The sequence below is a fragment of the Martes martes genome (assembly GCF_963455335.1).
Source record: "Martes martes genome assembly, chromosome: 11".
Taxonomy (NCBI): Eukaryota; Metazoa; Chordata; class Mammalia; order Carnivora; family Mustelidae; genus Martes; species Martes martes.
This window is the reverse complement of record NC_137899.1, coordinates 33,744,249-33,768,082: the sequence shown is the minus strand read 5'-3', so window position 1 is coordinate 33,768,082 and position 23,834 is coordinate 33,744,249. Positions and strand designations below refer to the sequence as shown.

Below are 23,834 nucleotides of genomic sequence, written 5' to 3'. Positions count from 1 at the left end.
ATTTACATGGGAGGTGTCTTCAGTTTCCCCAACAGCATCCTTCAAGCCACTCCTCTCTTGCTTGCTTCACGCACAGGCGCTGCCTTTACTTGTGTTAGTTTTACTTTGCATTCATTTCTTAACATACTATAACTTGGCTTTTGTTCCTACCGCTCACCAAATTCAGTAGACATGTGTTGATTCCATCTTGACTTTTAAGTAGTGCTTGATCTCTCCACCATGCTCATCTCTTGGCATCCATGATGTTACAGTCTGCTGATTTTGCTCTTATCTCTCTTTAAATTTTTTTTAAGATTTTGTTTATTTATTTGACAAAGAGCATGAGCAGGGGGAGGGGCAAAGGGAGAGGGAGAAGCAGGCTCCCCACTGAGCAGGGACCGCACCCCCCCCCCCCCGCGCCCTACCCCCCTCCCTGGCCAGGATCATGACCTGAGCCAAAGTCAGACATTTAACTGACTGAGCCACCCAGACACTCCTCTTATATCTTTTGTTCTTTTGTCATCTTAGTTTGTGAAGTTAAAGTTTTTTAACCCAGGACTCAGTAATGGAGTGGACATTTTCATACTTTCTTTTTTTTTTTTTAATTGTGTTATGTTAGTCACCATACAGTACATTATTAGTTTTTGATGTAGTATTCCATGATTCATTGTTTGCATATAATACCCAGTGTTCCATGCAAACTGTGGCCTCCTTAATACTCACCACCAGGCTCACCCATCCCCCTACCCCCTCTCTTCTAAAACTCTTGTTTGTTTCCCAGAGTCCATAGTCTCTCATAGTTCATCTCCCACTCCGATTTCTACCCCCTTCACTTTTCCTCTTCTCCTAATGTCCTGCATGCTATTCTTTACGTTCCACAAATAAGTGAAACCATATGATAATTGACTTTCTCTGTTTGACTTATTTCGCTTAGCATAATCTCCTTTCACATAGACATTTCCAAATTCATGCAAAACTTTTCCCGTTTCAGTTTCATTCCACACAGTTTTAGTATCTTCTATCCATTTGCAGTGGTTTCCTTTACCAATTTGTAGTTACTTTTGTTCCTCCATTGAGGACGTTGGCATGTCATTGCTTCTACTTCTCTCACTTATGCTCTCATCATTCTTCTATTTGGGTAACCTTAATAATGACTCTTTGGCCTGATGTTCTTTGACCTTTTCAGTTCCAACAGCCTTCACTCCTACTCTAGTAAATTATACTTGTGAACACGGACCTTGGGTTTATCATCTGGGCGGACTTCCATCTAAGAAGCTATAAACTCAAAGGTGTCAGTCTTCAACTTTTTAGCCTCAATATTTGATTCCTTCTAGCTTAGCCTTTTATCTTTGTTATCCTTTTTTGGACTTTGGGTACTCATTTACTATTGCTTTGGTAATAAAGCACCACGAATTTAGTGTCTTCAAACAACACAAATTTATTACCTTATAGTTCTGGGGCCCGAAGTCTCACTGGGCTAAAATCAAGGTATCAACAGAGCAGGATCCCTTCTGGAGACTTAAGATAGAATGCTTCCTTCCCCCCTCTCAATTTCTAGAGACTGCCTGCCCTCCTAGACTTACAGCCTCTTCCTGCATCCCTCCAACCTCTTCAGTCATCATTTTTCCTGCTGACTCTGAACCCCACCCCACCCCCTCGCTCCCTCTTATAAGTATCCTTGTCTTTACATTTGGTCCACTTGGATAATACAGGATCTATTTTACAGGCCCTATCTCAAGATCCTTAATATCTGTGAAGTCCCTTTTACCATGTAAGGAAACATTCACAGTTTCCTGGGATTAGCATATGGACCTGTTTATGGAGCAGGGGCATTATTCTGCCTACCACACTTGGTCAAGGCTTTGCTCTCAGCCACTCTCTATTGCTGGTCCCCTTATTCCATTTCTGCTCTTCTGAAAGCCATTCTATCCATGATAGCCACATAAAATCTCCTCAGTTCCTGCCTTTCCTTTGTACTTAGTTGAGAAGTTTAGAGTAAAACCCAGACTCATTCCTCTGGCTGGAAAGGCCCTGTGTAATCTGTCCTCTGGTTCGTCTCTGATCTCATTGCAGACAAATCTCCTGTACTCTGCCCTTGCCACAGTGGTGATTCTGTTTGGTCCTTGAGATACACAGAGGTTTTGTTCACCACAGGACCTTTGCATTTGCTCTTCCTGCCTGAAATGTTCTGTCTCCAGATCATCAAGAGACTGACTATATCCTTCCTGTCACTGAGGTCTCAGCTCAGATGTTGTCTTCTCAGAGAGGCAGTCTCTAACCAGGCAAGCTAAGCCAGCTGACTCTGCCTGTCATTGTGGTCTAAGCTCTATTAGGGAAGGAGTTTTTGTATGTTTTCTTTACTAGGTACTTACATACTGAGTGAATATTGAATACATAAATTCCCCCTTTAACTATTTGCATTTGAGTGTATACTCTATGAGGACAGGTAGCTTGTGCTTTTCACTGTTGTTGCCAGTACCTAGAATCAAACATGAGCCTTACTAATTTCTTAACAAATAATCTTTTGAACGTTGAATGAATGAATAAATTAATGGATTCCTTGACTTCTTTCTCCAACCCAGGCACCATGGTAAGTCAAGTTAACCATCAAGCCTGCTGAATATTACCTAAACCACTCACCTTTATGTATCAGCCTTCCTTCTACATAGTTCTGGGTGCATCCCTCCTCTCTTTCTTATCAATATCTAGCCAAACATCTTACATTTCCATATTTGAAGGGCTCTGATTATAATTAGTTTAAGCCTCTGTCTTACATTTTACCTAATGTGTCACAACATTTTTTTTGTTTCCTTCACTGTAAACTACTCAACAGTCTTATTAATTTTTACATTTCCTAAACCCGTAACAGTACCTGCTTATATTATATAGTATTATATTGTGTGCCTAATTAAAGTTTATTTAATTCTCATTTTCATCCTCACAACCACTATCTGAGGCTTGCTGCCTATATGAATATTTTCCTCATTTTGTAAATGTAGATACTGAGGTATTACTAAGAGATTATTTTCCCCAAACTTCCCTTCCTATTAAGTGATAGAACTAGACATTTCACTGAGGCCTTTGTGCTACTCAGTCTTATGTTACTACTTTCCTCAAATCTTATTACTTTGTCTCCAGAAATCAATCTTGCCTCCTGTCACAAATAAACATGAGGTTCTGAGCTCTGTAAGCTTTGTCCTTGTTCTTGGAAACTTGTTTGTATCCATGCCTACTCTTAGCTTGTTCCTTCTAGCTTGAGATGAAGCACCAGCTTTGCCTGTTTGAGAACCATTCTCCCTTTACCAAGTTTTATTGTGAAGACTTTCAGACATATGGAAAAGTAGAACAATAAAATTCATGCTCATATTCCCATTGTCTATATCTAACAATTGTTAACATTTTGCCTCACATTTCACCTGAAATCATAGATTTTTTGATGTTTCTTGCATTGCTGCCTGTTGATATACCTCAAAATTTTTCCTACATGACATTTTCTTATAAAACATAATACAATGTTCAATTTAATAAAGTGAGTACTATTTCCTTAATATTATATAATGTCCAGTTCACACACAAATATTTCCTCTTATCTCTGAAAAGAAATGTCTTTTACAATCGATTTGCTTGAAAGAGGATCTAGTCAGTGACAACACTTAGATATTGTGTTTTCCAAGTCTAGAAGCTTTCTTGTTCAAAATGACATTGGCATGCTAAAAAGACTATACTGTTTGTCCTGTAGAATGCCTCATCTTCTAGACTCTTTTAATTGCTTTCTTATGGCATCATTTCACTTGTTCTTTTATGGCTTACCTTTTTAATATTCTGAAAATTATAAATACATTCACATTACATATTTTGTGGTAAGAAGATTGTGTGGGGGATGCTGTGTGCTTCATGTCTTATCATATCTGGAAATATCAAATGTCAGAATATTTTACTTTTTTACAATACTAAATTTGATCACTCGGTTAAGGTGATGACATATTGAACCCTTCCGTTATGAAAGGACTTGTACCCCCTTGAAGCTATGAGTGATGCTGGGGCATCATGGGGATATCTTGTTTACCCATTAGATATAAGATCCACTAATGATCCATTTACTCAGGTTCTTGAAACATTTTTTTCCTTTGTTCTGTAGGATGTTGCCCAATTCAGTTTCCTTCCTGTTTTTTCACCAGTCACCACTGTGACTGATGTACCTGTAAACATGTGTGAGACTTCATTAACTAGTCTGTCCTCGATGCTGCTTCCCTGTCAGGTATCCATTTTCTTGCTTTTCCTTTTGCCCCGAGATCATCAAAAGGACAGTCAACATGCTGTCTTGATTACTTCATTTTCCAATTATTCTTAACCCCAGTCACTCATTTTCTCTTCCTGGATGATCTTATCCAACTCGCATGACTTCTGCTGTATATGCTAGTATCATGAAACTGCGTTCCAAACTCTGAATTCTCTCCATGAGCTTCTTGGATGGCATTTCCAGGATGAGCCATCAAATAGCACAAAAAGAAATTTCCTGTGTCCCTTCCCTCCAACTCTTGTCTCCTCTGGTTTGCCCTCGCTCAGTGAAGGGTGCTTCTTTGTCAGTCAGCTTTTTATTACTGCTTCTACACCACATACCCCCGTCTTCTCTGAGCGTACTGCTCTGTCTCCTGTTCTTTTTGGTTGGAATGCTTTCTTGCTTGCTTCTGAACACATGCCAAACTTTCAAGCCTGGGAAGATGAAAAACCTCCTCTGTGGGGCTTTTCCACAAAGGAGGAAATGACCATTTGCTCTGTTTTATGTCTGCTTTACTGCATACACTACGCTGTCTTAGCGTGCAGAATGTAGATTGCATATACTTCTTTGCTTTGCCTTTCTTCTCCTCTTTAAGCACTTTGATGGCAGGACTTACACCTTTGGTGTTTATCTGTCTTTTATTAGTCATTGGGTAGGCATTGAGTAAATATTTATATTCACGGCCTGCTTGTTTTTATTATGGTCAGTGATTAGTTTTGGTAGTAAAAGATCCTGTGGGAGTGGTGATGAGAGAAATCCTTGTATATCAACTATTTTCTCTTCCTCTACTAAGGAATATGCTATTTTATCCACTTTAAAGGAGTCTCTAAGAGAAGAAAAATGGCTTCTGTCCATCTCTTTCTCCTTATTTATGTGTTTTTTTTTTAAAGATTTTATTTATTTATTTGAGAGAAAGAGTGAGAGAGAGCATAAGAGGGGAGAAGGTCAGAGGGAGAAGCAGACTCCCCATGGAGCTGGGAGCCCGATGCGGGACTCGATCCCAAGACTCTGGGATTATGACCTGAGCCGAAGGCAGTCAGTCGCCTAACCAAGGCGCCCCATATTTATGTTTTTTTTGAAGAGGTGGATGAATGTAAGAAAAGGCAAAGTAAATAATGACAAAATTTAGCCTGTGTTTCAATGAAATATGAAAAAAGTGCCAAAAAACATATTTTTCCTGTTTTAATTTATAAAGAAGAGGATGTTATCGATTATGGATATGTCATTAACTCAAGTTTGAGCTTGCTTTATTACTTTTCTAAGAGCTAGAAATATTTTTAAAAATATTTATTTAAGAGAGAGAGAGAAAGAGAGAGGCCTTTGTGCTCTGCCCCTTTTGGGGTAGAGGTTGAGAATCTTCATGCAATGCGGGGCTCAGTCTCAAAACCCATGAGATCACGACCTGATCTGAAACCAAGAGTCAAATGCTTAACTGACTGAGTCACCCAGGTGCCCCTAGAAAAAGTTTGAATGCAAAGACCTAAGTATATATTAGATATTCTTCCACCAAACTTGAATTTTTGCTAATTTTTAAAAAAATATTTATTTATTTATTTATTTGAAAGAGAGAGAAAATGTGTGGGAGAGGCAGAGGGAGTGAATCTTCAAACAGACTCCACACTGAGCACGGAGTCTGACACGGGGCTTGATCTCACGACCCTGAGATCATGATCTGAGCCGAAACCAAGAGTTGAACACTTAACCAATCCACCTAGGCACCCTGAATTTTTGCTAATTTTAAAGCTCAGCTTTACTAATGCTTTCCTACTTCATGAACTGCCAGTCACTACTGCCAAGAACTGTTCTGCTCTTTATTTCTCCACTTGTCAATTCTGTACTTATTCCTAGTTGTTACTACTGTAAGTTCCTTTTTAGCTAACTTTAAGATTGGCTTCTGTCTCCTTGTCTCAAATCTTTCTGCTGATGTGTCTTTTATGTTGCCTGATCTTGACCTTTGCTTTGGTTTAGGTTCCCTGCCTAGACCTATGATTCTTTTTTAATCCACTTTCCTCCCTAGATTACAAACCTGCTGACTCTACCTCATGCATCCACAGGACAGTCCCCTGCATTGGGGTTTATCCACAAACCCCCACAGAATGCTTCATCTGTCTGTTTTCTTTCATTTGGTTGTCTTTCAGTCCTTAACTAGTTCCTTGAATAATATGGCAGAAGTATTGATTTCTTCTCAAGTGGACTGCTGCAGAGCCTTGAGCCCATTCCCCTTACTGTCTGTTCTCATCACTTTCTGGATCCAGAGAAGTCTGTCTTTACTTTTGGCCTGCCTATTATTAAAGAGATTATGCACATCTACATTGGTTAGGCATTATGGCCATATTCTACCTTTTAAGGAAATCTCTTTTTGGGAAGCATGCATATAACTGATTCTTCCTTTCTCCTTCCTTCTTACTATTGAGGCCTGATTGCATTCAGATAATTTTACCTTCATGCTAATTTCATTATGCGGTAGATCTTTTACTCAAGCAATTTTCATAAAGCAGCAAAATACTTCCTTAGTGGTGGCCTCAGAGGGGACTCTGACAGTCAAGACTTGGTTAAAAAAAAAATTGAGATGAAAAGTGGTTTCTACCCTTGGAAATCAGAACAACAAATACATATTTTTATAGTTGTACCTTTAAAGATGTTTAGAATTTTTCCAGAATGTCCCATCTCTCTCATCAAACCTCATATATAAGAAAAGAAGACAAACTGAGTCCAATATGAAGAAGTAGGTCAGAACTCAACAGAAGAGTCAAATGCCCATTTATAATTGGGCTATTATAATTGTTTAGGTTGGACTAGGATGGTCGTAGTAGTAGAAATGAGATTGTTAGGATTGTTAGAAATGAGAAATGTTAGGATTTTGGATGTATTTGGAACGTAGAGCAAACGATCCATAAAACTGTGTTAATTGTTCCTCTTCTTTACATTTCCTTTTTTTTTTTTTTTAGTTTCGCTACTCAAATTGGCTTGATAAGTTGTATATGTTGGTGGGGACAATGGCTGCCATCATCCATGGAGCTGCACTCCCCCTCATGATGCTGGTGTTCGGAGACATGACTGATAGCTTTGCAAATGCAGGGATTCCAGGAAACAAAACTTTAATAAACGCAGCTAATGGAAGTAAGTATTATTTGCAGCACTGATTTTATTGGGAACTTAAAAATCTCTCACTTAAAAGCGATGTTTAGCTCTTAGTAAATACACTAGTGGGTTTTCTTGTGTGGAAGATGGAGGGATCTGAGCTATAGTTCCTATTAGTAGTTGGTACCAATTGGTAATTGGTAGTTTGAGAAGATAATATTCACAAGCATCAGAATCCACATTGAAAGTGCTGGCAGAGATATGTAGAAACAGATAGCTCTGTTAAGTCAGAAAAATCCCAGGAAGCTTCAGGAAGAGTTAAAAAAAAAAAACCCTCCTAATCTAGATATCAGATGGTAAGTAGGAATCAGTCATGAGATTCTCTGACATGATAGATATGGGTGTCAGAGATCAGAGTCCAGGATGATTCTAAAATGTGTAGCCTGAGAAGCAGAATAGACTGGATGAAGTTACTATCAAGAAAGACAGTAGGTTTGGACAGTAAATACCAGAAACTTAACTTTGGGTATTGTCACAGGTTGGGCTCCTTGGAGAAATATGACCAAGAGAAGTTTGTGTGTGTGTGTGTGTGTGTGTGTGTGTGTGTGTGTGTTAGGGTGGAAGTAATAGCTTGTTTGTATGCTAGTGGAAATGATCCAAAAGATAGAGAAAAAAATGATGCTTTGAGACTGAGGAAGAGAGTTGTTTGCATGATGTCCTTGACAAAGGATGGAATATAATGCCCCAAAGGAAATACTTGCTTTAGTAGAAGCACGGATAAACTTATCCACTATAATGGGTGGAAATGGAGAGCATGTGAGTGCCAGCGCCCAGAGCTGACTTGAGGAAGAAGTGAGAATTTGTGGAAGTTTTCTTGGGATTACTTCAATTTTCTCAGTGAAGTGAGAAGTGAGACACTTGGCTGATAAAGGAAGGAGATCTAAAACAGTCTTCCAGGAGAGCAGGAAAGAGACTGAACCATTGAAAAGATTTGGTGCCATACACACTCTCACATTCACAGTTGACCGAGGAGGAACTGGTTGATATCTCTGAGCTCTCAAGTCACCTTTGGTCAAGCCTAGATTGATATAAACTCAACTTCCCAAAGACTTACAACCTGGTGTGTGTGCTCAAGTGGTAGAGCTTTTGAAAATGTCTGTTTGAGAATACATTTGACAATACGTGGATATTCACATAGCTTTTTCAATTTTTAGTCTCTGATGAATGTTATGAATCTTTTCCCCAAAAATGTGCATATAAATATTCATACTGATTTGGGGTATTCATAGATCCTTTGATACCTGTCAGTGGTCCTAGGAACCCCATTTTTGTAATTCTGAAGAATGCATTGTTTACCTTGAGGCTGGCTTACTTGAGTTCTGTGAATGCAGATAGGAGTTGGGCCAGAAAATTTTAGAGTATGTTTGAGCTATGTAAAATTCCTGTGTATTTATTATGTCCCTTTATGGCATTCAGAAGGAGCTGCCAGAAGATGTACCACCTTGGAATTGGCCCATTTCTTTTATACCATTCACACAAAGGAAGTTCACAGTGCTAGGTTTATTGGTTCCTCTGCATGCTGTATCTGGCAATATTCTTTGGAGTTAGTTCTCCTAACACATTACAGTGGAAGAATCAAATCTTTAGTACTCTGGTAGCCCAGCAGATCTTACGTGTACATCTGTGCCTATTTTATTTATTTATTTTTTTGACAGAGAGAGAGAGCATACAAGAGGAGGGTAGAGGGAGAAGCAGATTCCCCGCTGAGCAGTTCCAATGTGGGACTCGATCCCAGGACCCTGAGATCATAACCTGAGCTGAAGGCAGACACTTAACGCACTGAGCCACCCAGATGCCCCCATCTGTGCCCATGCTGATTCTCAACTACTGTAATGTCCAGTGGTCTTTTTTTTAAAAACTGCATTAAGATTTTTTTAAAAGGTTTTATTTATTTATTTGACACACAGAGAAAGATCACAAGTAGGCAGAGAGGCAGGCAGAGAGAGAGGAGGAAGCAGGCTCCCCACTGAGCAGAGAGCCCGACGTGGGACTCAATCCCAGGACCCTGAGACCATGAACTGAGCCGAAGGCAGAGGCTTTAACCCACTGAGCCACCCAGGCGCCCCAAGATTTTTATACACTATATTTCCATTACCCAGATATTATCTCTTACTTTATGAAAAAACAATAGATTTCTTTAAGTGGGAGTACTAATCATGACTATGTCTACCTCCTGCAGATATGTTGAGATGAACAGTAGTCAGACTTATTTATCTAATAAGCATGCATAAGTTCCCAGACAGTGGTCCAGGTGCAGAGACTAGCTCCCTGAGAGGCCTGTGTATCTGCCTACTGATCAGTCTCCCAGACTGGAGAATGGCTGCATGGGCTGGTCACAGCAGGCTCCTTCATAGATGCCTGCAACATGTGGTTTCCAGCTGGGGTTGTAGTTGACATTGCATTCCTTGCCTGTACTCTCCCTTTAGCTCACTCTTCTAATATTGGGAAAGCTTTGAACTGTGCTTCTATCAGGCTCTTAGGAGGTACCATATTTAACTATTTGGAAGCAGGCTCTGGAGTTGGACTGCCTGGCCATAAGCCCCCCTACCTTCACCATTTTTTAGTTTTGAGCTTTGGGGGATTTGTTCATACTCTAATTTCCTTGTCTATAAAAATGTTGACTTTTTTGTGTTCTTTTACATAGAACATATTTCTATGTAGAACATATTTCATGGAGTGGTTGTGAAAATTAAATGGATTCATCATTTAAGGCTTAAAGAACAGGGCTTAGTTCATAAAAAGCACTCAGTAAATGGTCATTACCATGGTCATGTCATCAGTAAACTCATGCTTCCATGTTCTTCACAGAAAACCTACATAACTTGCAATGATGATGTGGTTCTTTATATCATTTCATCTTTACAGAACTCTGTGACACTTAATTTTTATATTGTTGAAAGCTTGAGACATACCTAGAGTTACTCAGTCCCTGTTAGAGATGTGGATAATTGTACATTTCAGCAGCATTTCCTTAGTAACTGTGAACCCCTAGCCATGCCTTTCTGAGAAGGCAGGGTCCTCAAACGATGGCCCAGGGGTCAAATCTGGACTGTTGCCTAATTTTTTTTTAAAGATTTTATTTATTTATTTGACAGAGATCACAAGTAGGCAGAGAGGCAGGCAGAGAGAGAGAAAGAGAGAGAGAGAGAGGGAAGCAAGCTCCCTGCTGAGCAGAGAGCCCGATGCGGGGCTCGATCCCAGGACCCTGAGATCATGACCTGAGCCAAAGGCAGAGGCTTAACCCACTGAGCCACCCAGGCACCCCTGTTTCCTAATTTTGTACTGCTTGTGAGCTAAAGGATGGTTTTCTATTTTTAAATCATTGGGGGGAAAAAAGAAAAGAAGAATCATATTTTGTGATACAGGATAATTATATAAAATTGAAATTTCAGTATCTGCAAAGAAAATTTTAGTAGAATACAGCTATGCCCATTCATTTGCATATTTTTGGTGGCTTCTTTCACACCCCTTTGGTGCAGTAGAATTGTTGTGACAGAGACCATATGGTCTCCAAAGCCTAAAGTATTTACCTTCTGACTCTTTCCAGTAAAGGATCACTAGTCCCTGAGGTCGGGCACTGAATGGGGGGTTATTATCTTCAATTGTTCAGTCTGTAAATTTGTGCTGAACTGTTCCATATGCCAGGCACAGTACATGTCCTAAGTATTCATTCCCACCCCTCAAGAGACTTAGTGGAGTGGGAGGAATGAATGCATGAACCCACAAATGTGGGTATTAGTGCTGTGATACAGAGATATACAAAATACCTGGGAAAGGAGGACACCTGACTCCATATATAGGAATTGTGGGAGGGGTCCAAGAGGAGGTGATAACCAGACTTGATCAGCATCGTACCTCTCTCCTGCACAAAATAAACATGTTCTATGTAACAAGTGAAATTCCTCTAAAATAAATATTGAGGAAAAAATAAGTTAATATCCTTCTCTCAGCACCACCCCTATTGCCACTGCCCTGCTATATATCCTTCCATGTGTTTCCAAAAGCAGTGTGCAATCTCTACTGCAATTTTTAGTCAGGGACACTCAGTTCCCTGTTGCTCACCTGCTTGTCTGAAGATTGCCTTTTCCAGATATCAAATCATTTGTGGGGACGGCCTCAAAGGCTTTGATGCTGGGCCTAGAGATGAGAGCAAATGAGCTCCCTGATGTTTCTGGAGGCAGAGCCAGTCTGCTGGACTCCCAGGACCCTGACACTCTGACCTTTCTTCTTTTGCCCTCCCACTGTAAAACCTCATTACCTCTCCATGGGGGTAGACTAAGGACCAGAACCTCCTTGTTGGACAAGAAGTATTCCTTATGTAGAGGAGACTTGGATTTGCTAAGGCTTTTAAAGCCTGAGAGTTTTACAGTAAACATTGGATTTAACCAGACAGCTCTAAAAACTTAAAGTGAGCAGATGCTTCTCTGCTGTTACAGTAAACCCCTGCAAGAGGTCTTTCTTTTCTGCTGATGTCTTGTCCTGATAATCAGACATGGGCCTTTGTCCTGCTCTTTTTGTTGTGGACCTGATTTCTTGACACCCTACTCCCATCTGTCTTTATCTTGTTTTTAGAATTTGCCTTTGCCTGAAAATCTCTGATGATTCAGGCCTGGGGAACTCTCTGGTCTTGTTGTACAACTTTGCTGAACAAAACTTAACCACTGCTGAATTTCTGTGATATTCCGTGAGTTCTCATCTTCCTCAGGAGGCTGTCAACTTTCTGGAAATGCCCAGATAAAGACGATTGTGATTTTAGACATGTGTTGAAAGTGACAGGTTGGGTACAACTGTAAATGACAGCCAGGCAGTTGAAGAGATAAGACTGAATCTTGGCCTTCAGAAAAGGACTAGAGAGTTGACAGTATTTGAGTGGAAGGGATGTTAAATCTCCCGGGATAGGATGTAGAGAAACGTAGAAAGAGTGAGAGCCTTAAGCCTTGAGAAAAGACTCCATCATTTGCAATAACTAAAACTAACGTTTACTGAGCATTTAAGATGTGTGGGTGCTCTTCTTAGTACATTACATGTATTGTATCCTTTATTCTTGACAGATTAGGAAAGGGGTCCAGAGGGTTGAGTAAATTTAAATTGCCTCTGGTCATAGAGATGGTAATGAGGATTCGAGCCCAGGCAGACTGGTCCCAAGCCCATGCACTGGAGGAGACAGAGGGACACGCAGAAAGGAAAATGCTAAAGATAACATGCTGATCCAGAAATTAAGGGATGTGGAGGGTATTTTCCATGCCTTGTGGTGGTTATCAGCCAGAGGTACTCGTTCAATACACACTTGATTACTTATTGTCTCTAATGCTTCCATTTATGATACACCCACAACGGTGGCTCTTTTCTTTCTCCATAACTATACTATGGTTGTTTCTATTTTGTCTCCTCCACACTGGTGGCCAAGGAATGGAGAAAATGTGAGTCACTCAAAATCTAATATAATTTCATAATTCAGACAAAAAGGGGAAATGTGGAAAGAGCTTACTTTCATATTTATCATTTTATTTATCATTTCCATTCCTCTGCTCTAAAACTCGTGAGGAACATGAAAACTATCTGTAAAATTATCCTCACATCATCTGTATTTTGCTGCTTTAACTATGAGTGAATAAATCATGTACAGACCTTGAGTTTGTGTTTCAAGACTTTGACGTACACAAAGAAAACATTGCCCTGTATGCCCTCAAGGCCAGCATTTTGTATGCTCCAAAGTAGAATGATACAGATAATATTTGAATTCTAAGTATTTCATAAAAATTTCCATAATGGATCTATTTTCTTGCATTTGCTCAAGGCTTTCCTCTGCCCCTAACCATTTCACTAGAAAAATTTTTAGAGCTCAATTTCTGGAAACTTAAGTATCCAATATTGATAATATATTTGGAAGTATACTTTCAGTGTGGCATTTTTTGAAGTTTGTGTTAATGTTAAAAAAAATACTATGGCTAGTATTTCTAGAATAGTAGTAGAATGTAGCCGTTTTTTTTTTTGTTATTATTAGGAGAATGCTTTTCAAGCATTAGCTACCATGTCATCTCTATAATTTATAGTAAAGACAACATAAAAAAAGACATGTAGATGATATTTGACCTATTTCAGACCCTTAAAAAATGGAATGAACCTAATGAAAGATTGAATCATGGGATTTCGTAGGCAAAAAGAGACCTAGAACTTGGCCCAAACCCATAATTTTATAGCTATAGAAGGCAAGACCAAGGAAGTTGAAGCCATGTAAATACAATGGAATTGCTTGCCAGTTTTCAGAGCTACCTTTTAGTCTGATATTTTGTCAACTCTACTACTGGTGGTTTCAAACTCTGCCAAAAATTATGGTAGACAATTTTTCACTTGGTGTTTTCTCTACGATGACATCCTGTACATTTGCTTACAGGTATGTCAGGCAAGGCAGCCATGAGATGTAGCTCTTCAGGCCAGGGGTGTGAAGAAAGCACACCTGAGGAGAGTGTGGCTCCTGGAGTCACTTGTCTCCTGCACTAAGCCCAGCCTCACTGAGCGGCAGGCTCTAGCCTGGGCCAGTGCTGGAGGGATTGATCATCTAGGTAAAAGGCCCAAATTGTGCTTGCATGTGGTTGATGGAGCTTCCTGCACAGGAAGACTGGAAGGACTGGGCTCCTAGTGTTCTTGAGCTAGAATGCTCCTTGTGGCTCATCTAATCACACTGCCCCCCACCACCACTGGATATATAATGTCTCTCATGGAACATCTCATGGAACGTCTTCTTCATGGAGAGCCTTCCTTGGTTGAAAGAGGTGGGAGGGGAGCTCAGAGCCAGGATCTCTGCTAATTGTCTGCTCTGCTACTATCCGCCACAGTGCTGAGCTCACTCCACATAGAGCCCACCAGAAATATCTCTGGCTGCAACCTGTGCGCGGAGCCATCCTCGTCGCTGCCGATGTGACTCTAACTTCCTAACTCCACTTTGCCCAGCTGCATCCAGTTCTTCACAAGCTGTCGCTGTGAGCTTTTACAAACCCAAGTCAGGTCACAGCTTTCCCAGTGGTATTCTGTTGCATGGAATAAATAGAAACTCCTTTCACTGGCCAGTATGGCTCACATGACCTTGCCCCCTCCTGCCCATCAGTCTCGTTGCTTACCCCACCCACAGCAGCCTTCTCTCTGTTCTCTGAGTGTTCCCTTTTTCTTCCTGGCTTGGGGTGTTGCAGAAACTGCCCATCTCTCTGTAAGGGCTTCTTAACTTTCACTTCTCCCTCAGAAAGACCTTTTGTCTCTCACCCACCTGAAAGTCACTATAGCATTACTGCTTGTCTCAACAAGATTTATTACTTAAAAATTATCTTGTGGATTTATTGGATTACTTGTTTATTACAGCTTGTCAAGTGGGAAGAAAGGCATCGGGGGCAGGGAGAGAGGAAGTTCCTGGGAAAAACTATCTTAGAAATTTCAGCATTGGAGGTTTGGGCCTGAAAGGAAAAGCATTTCCTGTTTGTGCAGAAATCCAATAAGATTAGAACAAAATGGATTTCTCATGCTAGGTTGTGTCCCTGGTGTCTGAAATAGTGTCTAACATGAAAGCTCTGTGGCAGATGGGTTCTGAAAATCACTCTTATAATACACTTTCCTTTTCCCTTAGGAAAATTGCAAAACGTATTTATGTCTCATACTTTTATTCATACTGTTCTTAAGTGTTCAGTAGGTAAAATTATGAAACATACTGAGATATTTGTGTCAGATAAAAATGCAATGTAGTATGATCCTTAAATAGCATAGAGTCTTTGGTCATGGTGGTGGGCACTACTCAGTTGTGGTTTCTTTGAAGACTTGCTTGGGTAGTAAGGTACTGGTTTAGTCTATCTTTTTAATCTTATATGAGGCACTTATATACAAAATAGAACGATTGGATGGAATATTTTGCGCAGTCTGCATATGTGGTGGCTTTGTGAAACCACTTGTAAACTTTGGGACAAGCTAGGTTACAGCAGGTAGAGCAGGGTACTGAGGAGACAAAGAAGACTGAGGGAGTCCATTTATGCAGGGGCCATGCCACTGGGCATGGGAGGCGGAGATAGATATCGATCCCCATAGTTCTAGCATTGACTTAGTAAACTGAGTCATGTGTCGGTTACTCTGGAGTTCTCTGACAAGGTGAGTCACTCTACTAGGGGTAAGCCATTTGAGACACGATCTTATTTGAATGTATTCATGGAGAAGGAATCGTTATCAGAAGGGGAAAAAATGTGGTAAAAGGCATTACTGGTAGAGAAAGGAGAATGAATAGAAGCTTGGAGGAAGAAAGTTGTCATCACTTCTCGGCTGAATCTCAGGGTGTAGAAAATATTCTTCAGTCTAAAAGGGTGGAGCTCAGGGGCACCTGGGTGGCTCAGTGGGTTAAGCCTCTGCCTTCGGCTCAGGTCATGATCCCAGGGTCCTGGGATCGAGCCCCACATCGGGCTCTCTGCTCAGCAGGGAGCCTGCTTCTCCCTTCCTATCTGCCTGCCTCTCTGCCTACTTGTGATTTCTCTCTCTGTCAAATAAAAAATTAAATAATTAAAAAAAAAATAAAAGGGTGGAGCTCAGCCCAATGACATTTAATCAAAATACTTTGTCATGGTCTGTGTACTCTCCAGTCCCCAAGGACAAATGCTTCAGGAACAGAGAAACCAAGAACAAACTCAGACATTATTATTATTTTTTTAATGCTGCAACAAACCTCCCTCCAGAGAGTGACTGCACGGTGCCCTAGTGCCGAAATGAAAAAGGTGTAGGGGTAAAGAAAATGTTTGGAAAATCATCATTGACCTTTCAAAAATGTTATCCTGTCAGATATATTGTGACAAGGTTAATATGACATGTTACGGATCTTGGACTTTATCCTTGATGCAGTGACTGTCATTGAAGGCTATTCATGGAAGCTATATATATTTATTTGACAGAGCGAGAGCATGGGGGAGGTAGGGACAGAGGGAGAGGGAGGGAGAGCATCTCAAGTAGACTCCACACCCATTGTGGGGCCTAATGCAGTGGTCAGCCCCACAACCCTGCGATCATGACCTGAGCCCAAATCAAGAGTCAGACACTTAACCGACTGAGCCACCCAGGTGCCCCAGCATGGTTATATTTTTGTTGGCAAAAATAAAATCTGATAATAATGTGAAGACCTGATTGAGTAGAAAAACAAGTTAGGATCTCTTATTAGAGTAGAGGAATGGGATGATGGGTCCCTGAACCAGAGCACTGACCCTGAGGAAGGAGAGGATTTGAATAGCTCCCGTCCAGATACGGGAATCCCTACAGCTGTGGAAGTGGTTGAGGTCACCCTGGGAGTGTGCGTGGAGGTCTGGGAAACACCAGCTTGTAGGGAGAGGGAGAACATGAGAAATCAGTGAATGACAGTAGAAAGGATCACAGTCATGGAGGAACCAGGAGAAGGAGGTTCTGGAAGCCATAGGAGGAGAAAGTGGTCAAGAGTCTAAGCAAGTATTTTATTAAAACAAAAGGTGTACTTAAATCTTTGGCTTTCCTGTACTCATTATTTGGTTGATATTGTTAGGTGTGTACACACACACACACACACACACACACGTTATATAGAGAGTTTCTGGCTTTTCCTACTGAAAAACAGTATTAATTTTTGAATACTATTTAAGCATTCTTCCTTATAATTGGATTGGGCAGTAACCCTTGAGATCCATACAAGTAAAAAGTAACTGGACTGTATGATCTCTCCGGTCATTTCAGCTTGAAAGTTTTGATTTTGTGAAGCACGTGGGTGGCTCAGTCACTTGAGCGTCCAGCTCTTGGTTTTGGCTTGGGTCCTGATCTCAGGATTGTGGGATCCAATCTCATGTCAGGCTCTGCACTCAGTGGGGTGTCCACTTGAAGATTCTCTCCCTCTGCCCATCCCTCCACTTACGCTCTCTCCAAAATCTTTTTAAAGTTTTGACTTTGTGAAGGCATGCCTAACTAAGGATGAGCATTTTGTGAGAAGCTCATAGAGGCAGGGAAAATCTCTGGGCCAGAGCACTTTTAATAAGATTTGATTGGAGGAAAATAAAAGTTGGTTGGAGGGAGTCCAGAGAATGTAACATTGTTATTTCATTGGTCAGTAGCAATTATCTCTGTCAGATGATTTGGATGCCTCGTTGTTATTCTGACCCAGCACAGTTTGATGCAACTGAAGCACAAGTAGAAGGCACTTGGTGCTGAAGTTAGAGTCTGATGACTACATTTCTGTATGTATATACATACACATATACATATATTCGTATATGAGAGATACATATTTACATACATAAGTTTATTTTATGATATTATACATACACGTGTGTGAGTGTATGTATGTGTTGTACAAAAACATGAAGGAGTCAATTTTGACCTTTAACATAATTTCTTGCTTTTCGAGCAGTCTAAAGTGACTATGGACCTAGAAGCCACCATTTGTTTAAATTCTCTTTGTTCCTTACCTCTAGAATTGAGATAACTGGTAGCAGCAATGAATAGACAGATTTAGAGTTAGATTTGAAAGTTTGTCTTGCTTTGGTATTAATACACGCTAGCAACAATGAATACCAATTAGAAGCATTTGCTGACTAGATAGAAAAGATTGAAAATCCCTAATGAGAGAACTTCTAAGACTCCTGTCTTAGAAGATCTTATGTGGAGATCTTTTTCTCATGTGGAGAAAAATCCTCACCCAGCTAGCTATTTAATATTTTGTCCTTGAAAATACAGAGCAGAAGCAATCTCATAATCGATTTAAAAAATCCACCCGGACACATGTATTCTTGCCTTACCGAAGGCAATACAGAGCAAAAAAGGTTCTGGGCTATGTGCTTTGGGCCGTCATCTGTGCATCTTTCTATTACTTTCTTACTTTCTGTATTACCCCTAAACGTAAATTCCCTGGGGTTCTGTGCTTGCTCACCCACTTCTCCTTATTCTTTCCTGAATTTATCTATGGCCTCTAGCACATGACTCCTAAATCATTCAGACCAGAGCTCTCTTCAGAACGGGAACTCTAGAGTCTAAATAGTTATTAGACATCTTCAGTTGAATGTTCCAGACACCACAGAATACAAATCTTCAGAACTGAACCAGTAATCTTCTCACATCTGACCAGATCTGCTTTTTTTTTTTTTCCCCCTGAGTTCTTATTTCCCACCGTGATACCACCGCTCTCCAGTTGCTTAGGCTTGAGGTCTTGATTGTTTGCACAGCAGTTGCTAGAACCTGTAACTTCTCTCTCTCTGAATCTTATGGGTACTCTCCTTCTTTTCTGTTCTCGTTTAGACCCTCTGTGCTTATGTCACTGTAATAGCTTACATTGTTCAATCTCTCTCTAGTCCAGGTAATCTTATGCATTTCTAGCAGGTAAGTCATCCCAGACCCATCTGTAATCATGTCCTCTTCTGCTCAAACTTCTGAGTGACTACTAGTTTGATACACGTTACCTGTGGGGCCAAGACGATCTTTCCAGCCACATACCCACCTTCTCCCATCCCCACAACACACCCCAGCCAAATCGGCTTCCTCCCTTTTCAAACATCCTGTGGACTTCTGTCCTCACTGCTCCCTTTGCCAGAAAATCTTTTCCTCCTCTTTCCCATGCCTGTCAAAATCAGACTCCTCTAAATGAGGCCCTCTCATGACCTAACTTTTGAAATGACTATAGGATTTAAAGTGTGCTTCCCCATTGGCCCAGCAACCTTGATTGTGATAATTTATCCTATAAAAATATACACCATACATTCCTCTATAATATACTGGTGTGGGTATGTGTAATACAGCATTGCCTGTAACAGTAAAACATTGGAAACAACCGAAATAGACACAACTTTGAAAATATGGAGATACACGTTCATGCACACAGATTGACAGAAAATTGGCCACTGATTGTGGGCTGTGATTTTTCTTTTAAAAGAAGCATGTGTGTATTTACGTGTGAGTAGACATACATCTAGAAAAGAAACTGAAAAAATACCAAAATATTGAACAGTAGTGTGTGTGTTGGGGGGGGGTGTTGGGTGGGCAGTGTTGAGGTTTTAATGAACCTTGTCTAAAAATGATGACATCTGCTAATCTTGCATGATGAGCTCAGTGGTGCTTATTACATAAACTTTTGTGGGTTTTTTAAAAATAAAAATAAAAGCTGGAAAAATGCAGTGTTAGATTTAAATGCTAAGTGCTTTAATGTCGAGTATGCACTGCCATTTAATTATCAGGATAGAGGTCCTAGAAAAGAGTTTTCTCTGTGTCATCTCAGAGTAGTATTTCATAAAATATTTTAATTCATGGACGCCAGTATTCCAGCTGACACACTGCTTCTTTTTTTTTTTTTTTTTTTTTTTTTTTAAAGATTTTATTTATTTATTTGACAGAGAGAGATCACAAGTAGGCAGAGAGGCAGGCAGAGAGAGAGGAGGAAGCAGGCTCCCTGCTGAGCAGAGAGCCCGATGCGGGGCTCGATCCCAGGACCCTGAGATCACGACCCGAGCCGAAGGCAGTGGCTTAACCCACTGAGCCACCCAGGCGCCCCTGACACACTGCTTCTTAATAAATGTGGTTTTCTTCTTGCAAATAAACTTCACTGAATTAAGTCTGTGTGTGGTTGCCCGTGGACAGCAGTGAAGAATCTGAATGGATGCCATGAGGCTTACACATAGTTAGAACATCAGTTTGACCTATTTTTGTGTAAATTATTAAGTGACACAAGTTTGAGTCATTTTTACATGCTTATTTTTAATGGAGAACAAAGAGACATAATGGTATATGTTTGTTTTGTGGTGATCTAGGTATTCCGAATAAGCCACCTCTCGTCAACACTCTGGAGGCGGAAATGACCACGTAAATAGACATTTTCCTTACTATTGTTAAGCTTTTCTGTATCCAATTGTAGCATTGTATTTTTGTAGCATGAAATTTTACCTTATTATAATAAAGAATCAGACTTTTAAGAATAATACCATCGTTAGTTTTCTAGGAGGATACAATGTAAATTTTTTTACTTTTTAAGGAATGAATTTTGTAGTCAAGGTTAAGCCTAAGTTAGATATATATATGCACTGTAAGTATAGAATATCATAACAGGGAAATTAATGGAGTTCAAAGTGGCTTTTTAAAAATGTACTTAAATTAAGAATCACATGTTTACAATGACTTTGTAATTATTAGCTTGCTTCCTAGGTTTTTTTAGTCAAGATATGATGAGATCAGTCAACATAATTTTTTCTTTAATACAGCATCAGATTCTAAACAATGAACTAAAACATCCCAGAATAAATATAGTCCCTTTGACCTTCATTCACTCTGGGAAGCTTTTGTTAATGATTTATATATCTCTAAGTTTGTTCCCCAAAACAGCTTATAAGAAATGTCCAAAGGTACTAGTTGATTAATCAGAAGGTAATGATTCCACATTATCCTGTAAATGATCTGTTAGATTTGAAGAAAATAGAGATTCTTGATCATATTTTGAAAGATGAGACGAAAATATTCCTATGGAGAGGCATTTTTTTATATTGAGATGGAAGTGTCTTGTGATAATCTTACAAATACTTAAATATAAATATATTTTGTTTGAATTAATGTGGACTGATGATTTAGAATACATTAACTCCTTCTTAAGCATTCTGCTTGCTAAGTGGGGTTTCTTTTGAGCCATTTCTTTCTATGTTGCTTAACATTTGGATAATAATTAATTATTGAGTTGTCTATTAACTATAATTTAGTATTCTCATTACCTCATCCCAGATAAATACATTGTAATCACAAGGGATAACTTGGGGGAGATGTGTTTACCAAGATGCCTGCTGGTTGAACACCCTGTTACGAATAGTAATATCCATGATTATGTTGTTACATAATCATTTTTATAACTTCTGTGTGGCTCGTACCAGCCTTTTTATTGGAGGGTGGCAAGTAATGAACTTGTAAAGATAGGAATATTAGAATCCTGTATTTCATTTCAGAATGTTTGTCTTTAACCTGAAAATGAATTCTCTTAGTAAGGTGCAAGACTTGTTTGCTTTTTTTAAAAAAAAAAATACAGACTCCAAAGCAAAGAAACATAAGTTCACCATTTCTAGATGATCAAGGGTCTGGTTTTAGAAGATGGCCAAATTTTTCATTGTTCAAGTTTAAACTGGGAAGCACGCTACTTGATTCATTAAGCATTTTAGGGTAACTCACAAAGGCTAGTTGGGCAGATGATGTAAAAAATACTTTTTATTTGACTTATGTGTTCTGCCAGAAGGCCAAGGGACCATTTCCATCTCTGAGCTCCACTTTCTGACAGGTTCTGTCACTTCTTTGTATTCTCCAAAGTGCAGAAACACCTCAAAGAGCCCATCAGCCCATCCCGAGGCAATCTAAGTAGACAGGAATATAGCGGTAGGTCTTACTCAATGCTCTGATGCTTCAAGGCATTACACGAGCCTTTCCTAGTAACTGGTATATCCTCTGAAGCCCAGCACTGGCCGAAGTGCATGGCACGCACTGCTGCCTTCCTACTGTTTCCTGCGTTTCACTGCAGATAAGACATTAAAAGACTGAGCTTTAGGAAGGTCAAGCCACTTGCCCGGGATAATACAGCAGTGAAGTGAAGAGCTGGGGTTTGAGCCAAAGCAGAAGCCACAACCCCACTCTATTGGTGTAGATGCAGTTGGAGGCCACCCACCAATTCTGCCTGTCACCACCCTTTCTAATTTAAGGATGGTAAGGCAGCTAATAGACTGAAAACATACATACGAGTGGTCTGTGGGGACAGCCGTGGTAATCGGAAAACTGTGTCTGTGGAGAGTTCTCGTTGCTTTGCAGGTATGCCTATTATTACAGTGGGATCGGGGCTGGAGTGCTGGTGGCTGCTTACATCCAGGTGTCCTTCTGGTGCCTGGCTGCTGGAAGACAGATACTCACGATTAGGAAACAGTTTTTTCACGCTATCATGCGACAGGAGATTGGCTGGTTTGATGTGCATGACGTGGGGGAGCTTAACACCCGGCTCACAGAGTAAGTACCCGCTCTTACATTTAACTCAGACACGGTTCTTATTCCTCCTTAAATGAAAAGAGAGGTTGTCAGATCTGTTCAGAGATATCAGTGCATGACTCAGAAGTCATTAGGAGACTGAATTCCTTCTGAGCAGCAACCATGCCTCATACATCCTTTGGTCCCTACCACACTGGTAGGGCATGAGGGCATTTGCACGACTAGCAATGAATGAGGGAGACCTGCCAGACTCAGAAAGTCATCTGAGACCAGTGCAGGAGAGCAACAACATGATGTTTTCTGAGGAAGTTTCTGAGCAAAATCCTGGATGGAAACCAATTGCCCCACGCTCAGAACACAACAGCGAAATGGATTCAGTTCTAATTCGCAATTCTCATGTTTACTTCTAACGCTGTCTGTTCTTTTAGTGATGTCTCCAAAATCAATGAAGGAATTGGTGACAAAATTGGAATGTTCTTTCAGTCAATAGCAACGTTTTTCATCGGTTTTATAGTGGGATTTACACGTGGTTGGAAGCTAACCCTTGTGATCTTGGCCATCAGTCCTGTTCTTGGACTGTCAGCTGCTATCTGGGCAAAGGTGAGTAAAGCATGTAAATCCAGATTTTATACTGTCCCCACTACACCTCCCCCCATGGTGGAAGGCTGTCTTTATATCATATGGTGACCCAGACTATATACTTGATACTTGGTTTTATTTTATTATTTTTTTTATTTAAGTTCAAGTTAGTTAACATATAGTGTAGTATTGGTTTCAGGAGTAGAATTTAGTGATTTATCACTTATACCACAAATGGCCTTATTAATGCCCATCACCCATTTAGTGTGTCCTTCCCTCCCCTCCCCTCCCCTCCAGCAACTCTCAATTTGTTCTCTACAGTGAAGTCCCTTGTGATTTGTCTCCCTCTTTGTTTTTATTTTTCCTTCCCTTCCCCTATATTTATTTATTTTGTTTCTTAAATTCCATATATGAGTGAAATCATATGATATTTGTCTTTCTTTGACTGACTTATTTCTCTTAGCATAATACACTCTAGCTCTATCCACGTCATTGCAAATGGCAAGATTTTGTTCTTTTTGGTGGTTGAGTAATATTCCAGTGTATGTATATATGTATACACTCACACACACAAACACACCAATTCTTTATCCATTCATCAGTAGATGGACATTTGGGCTCTTTATAATTAGGCTGTTGTTGATAGTGCTGCTATAAACATTGGGGTGCATGTGCCCCTTCGAATCAGTATTTTTGTACCCTTCAGGTACCTACTTAGTAGTACAATTGCTGGGTCATGGGATAGTACTATTTTTAACTTTTTGAGGAACCTCCACACTGTTTTCCAGAGTGGTTGCACCAGTTTGCACTCCCACAACGGCACAAAAGTGTTCCCCTTTCTCCACATCCTTGCCAATGTCCATTGTTTCCTGAGTTGTTAATTTTAGGC

At 40.1% G+C, this 23,834-nt stretch overlaps 1 protein-coding gene across 1 annotated transcript in view; it reads left to right on the top strand.

Annotated features, from left to right (window-relative positions):
• Nucleotides 1-23,834, top strand: part of ABCB1 (ATP binding cassette subfamily B member 1) — a 107,228-nt gene that overhangs the window by 10,903 nt on the left and 72,491 nt on the right. Inside the window, exons 4-7 of the mRNA XM_080818360.1 lie at nt 7,207-7,378; nt 20,173-20,224; nt 22,196-22,387; nt 22,795-22,966. Of these exons, the coding sequence (XP_080674486.1) occupies nt 7,207-7,378; nt 20,173-20,224; nt 22,196-22,387; nt 22,795-22,966 (588 nt within the window). The remainder of the gene's footprint in view (nt 1-7,206; nt 7,379-20,172; nt 20,225-22,195; nt 22,388-22,794; nt 22,967-23,834) is intronic.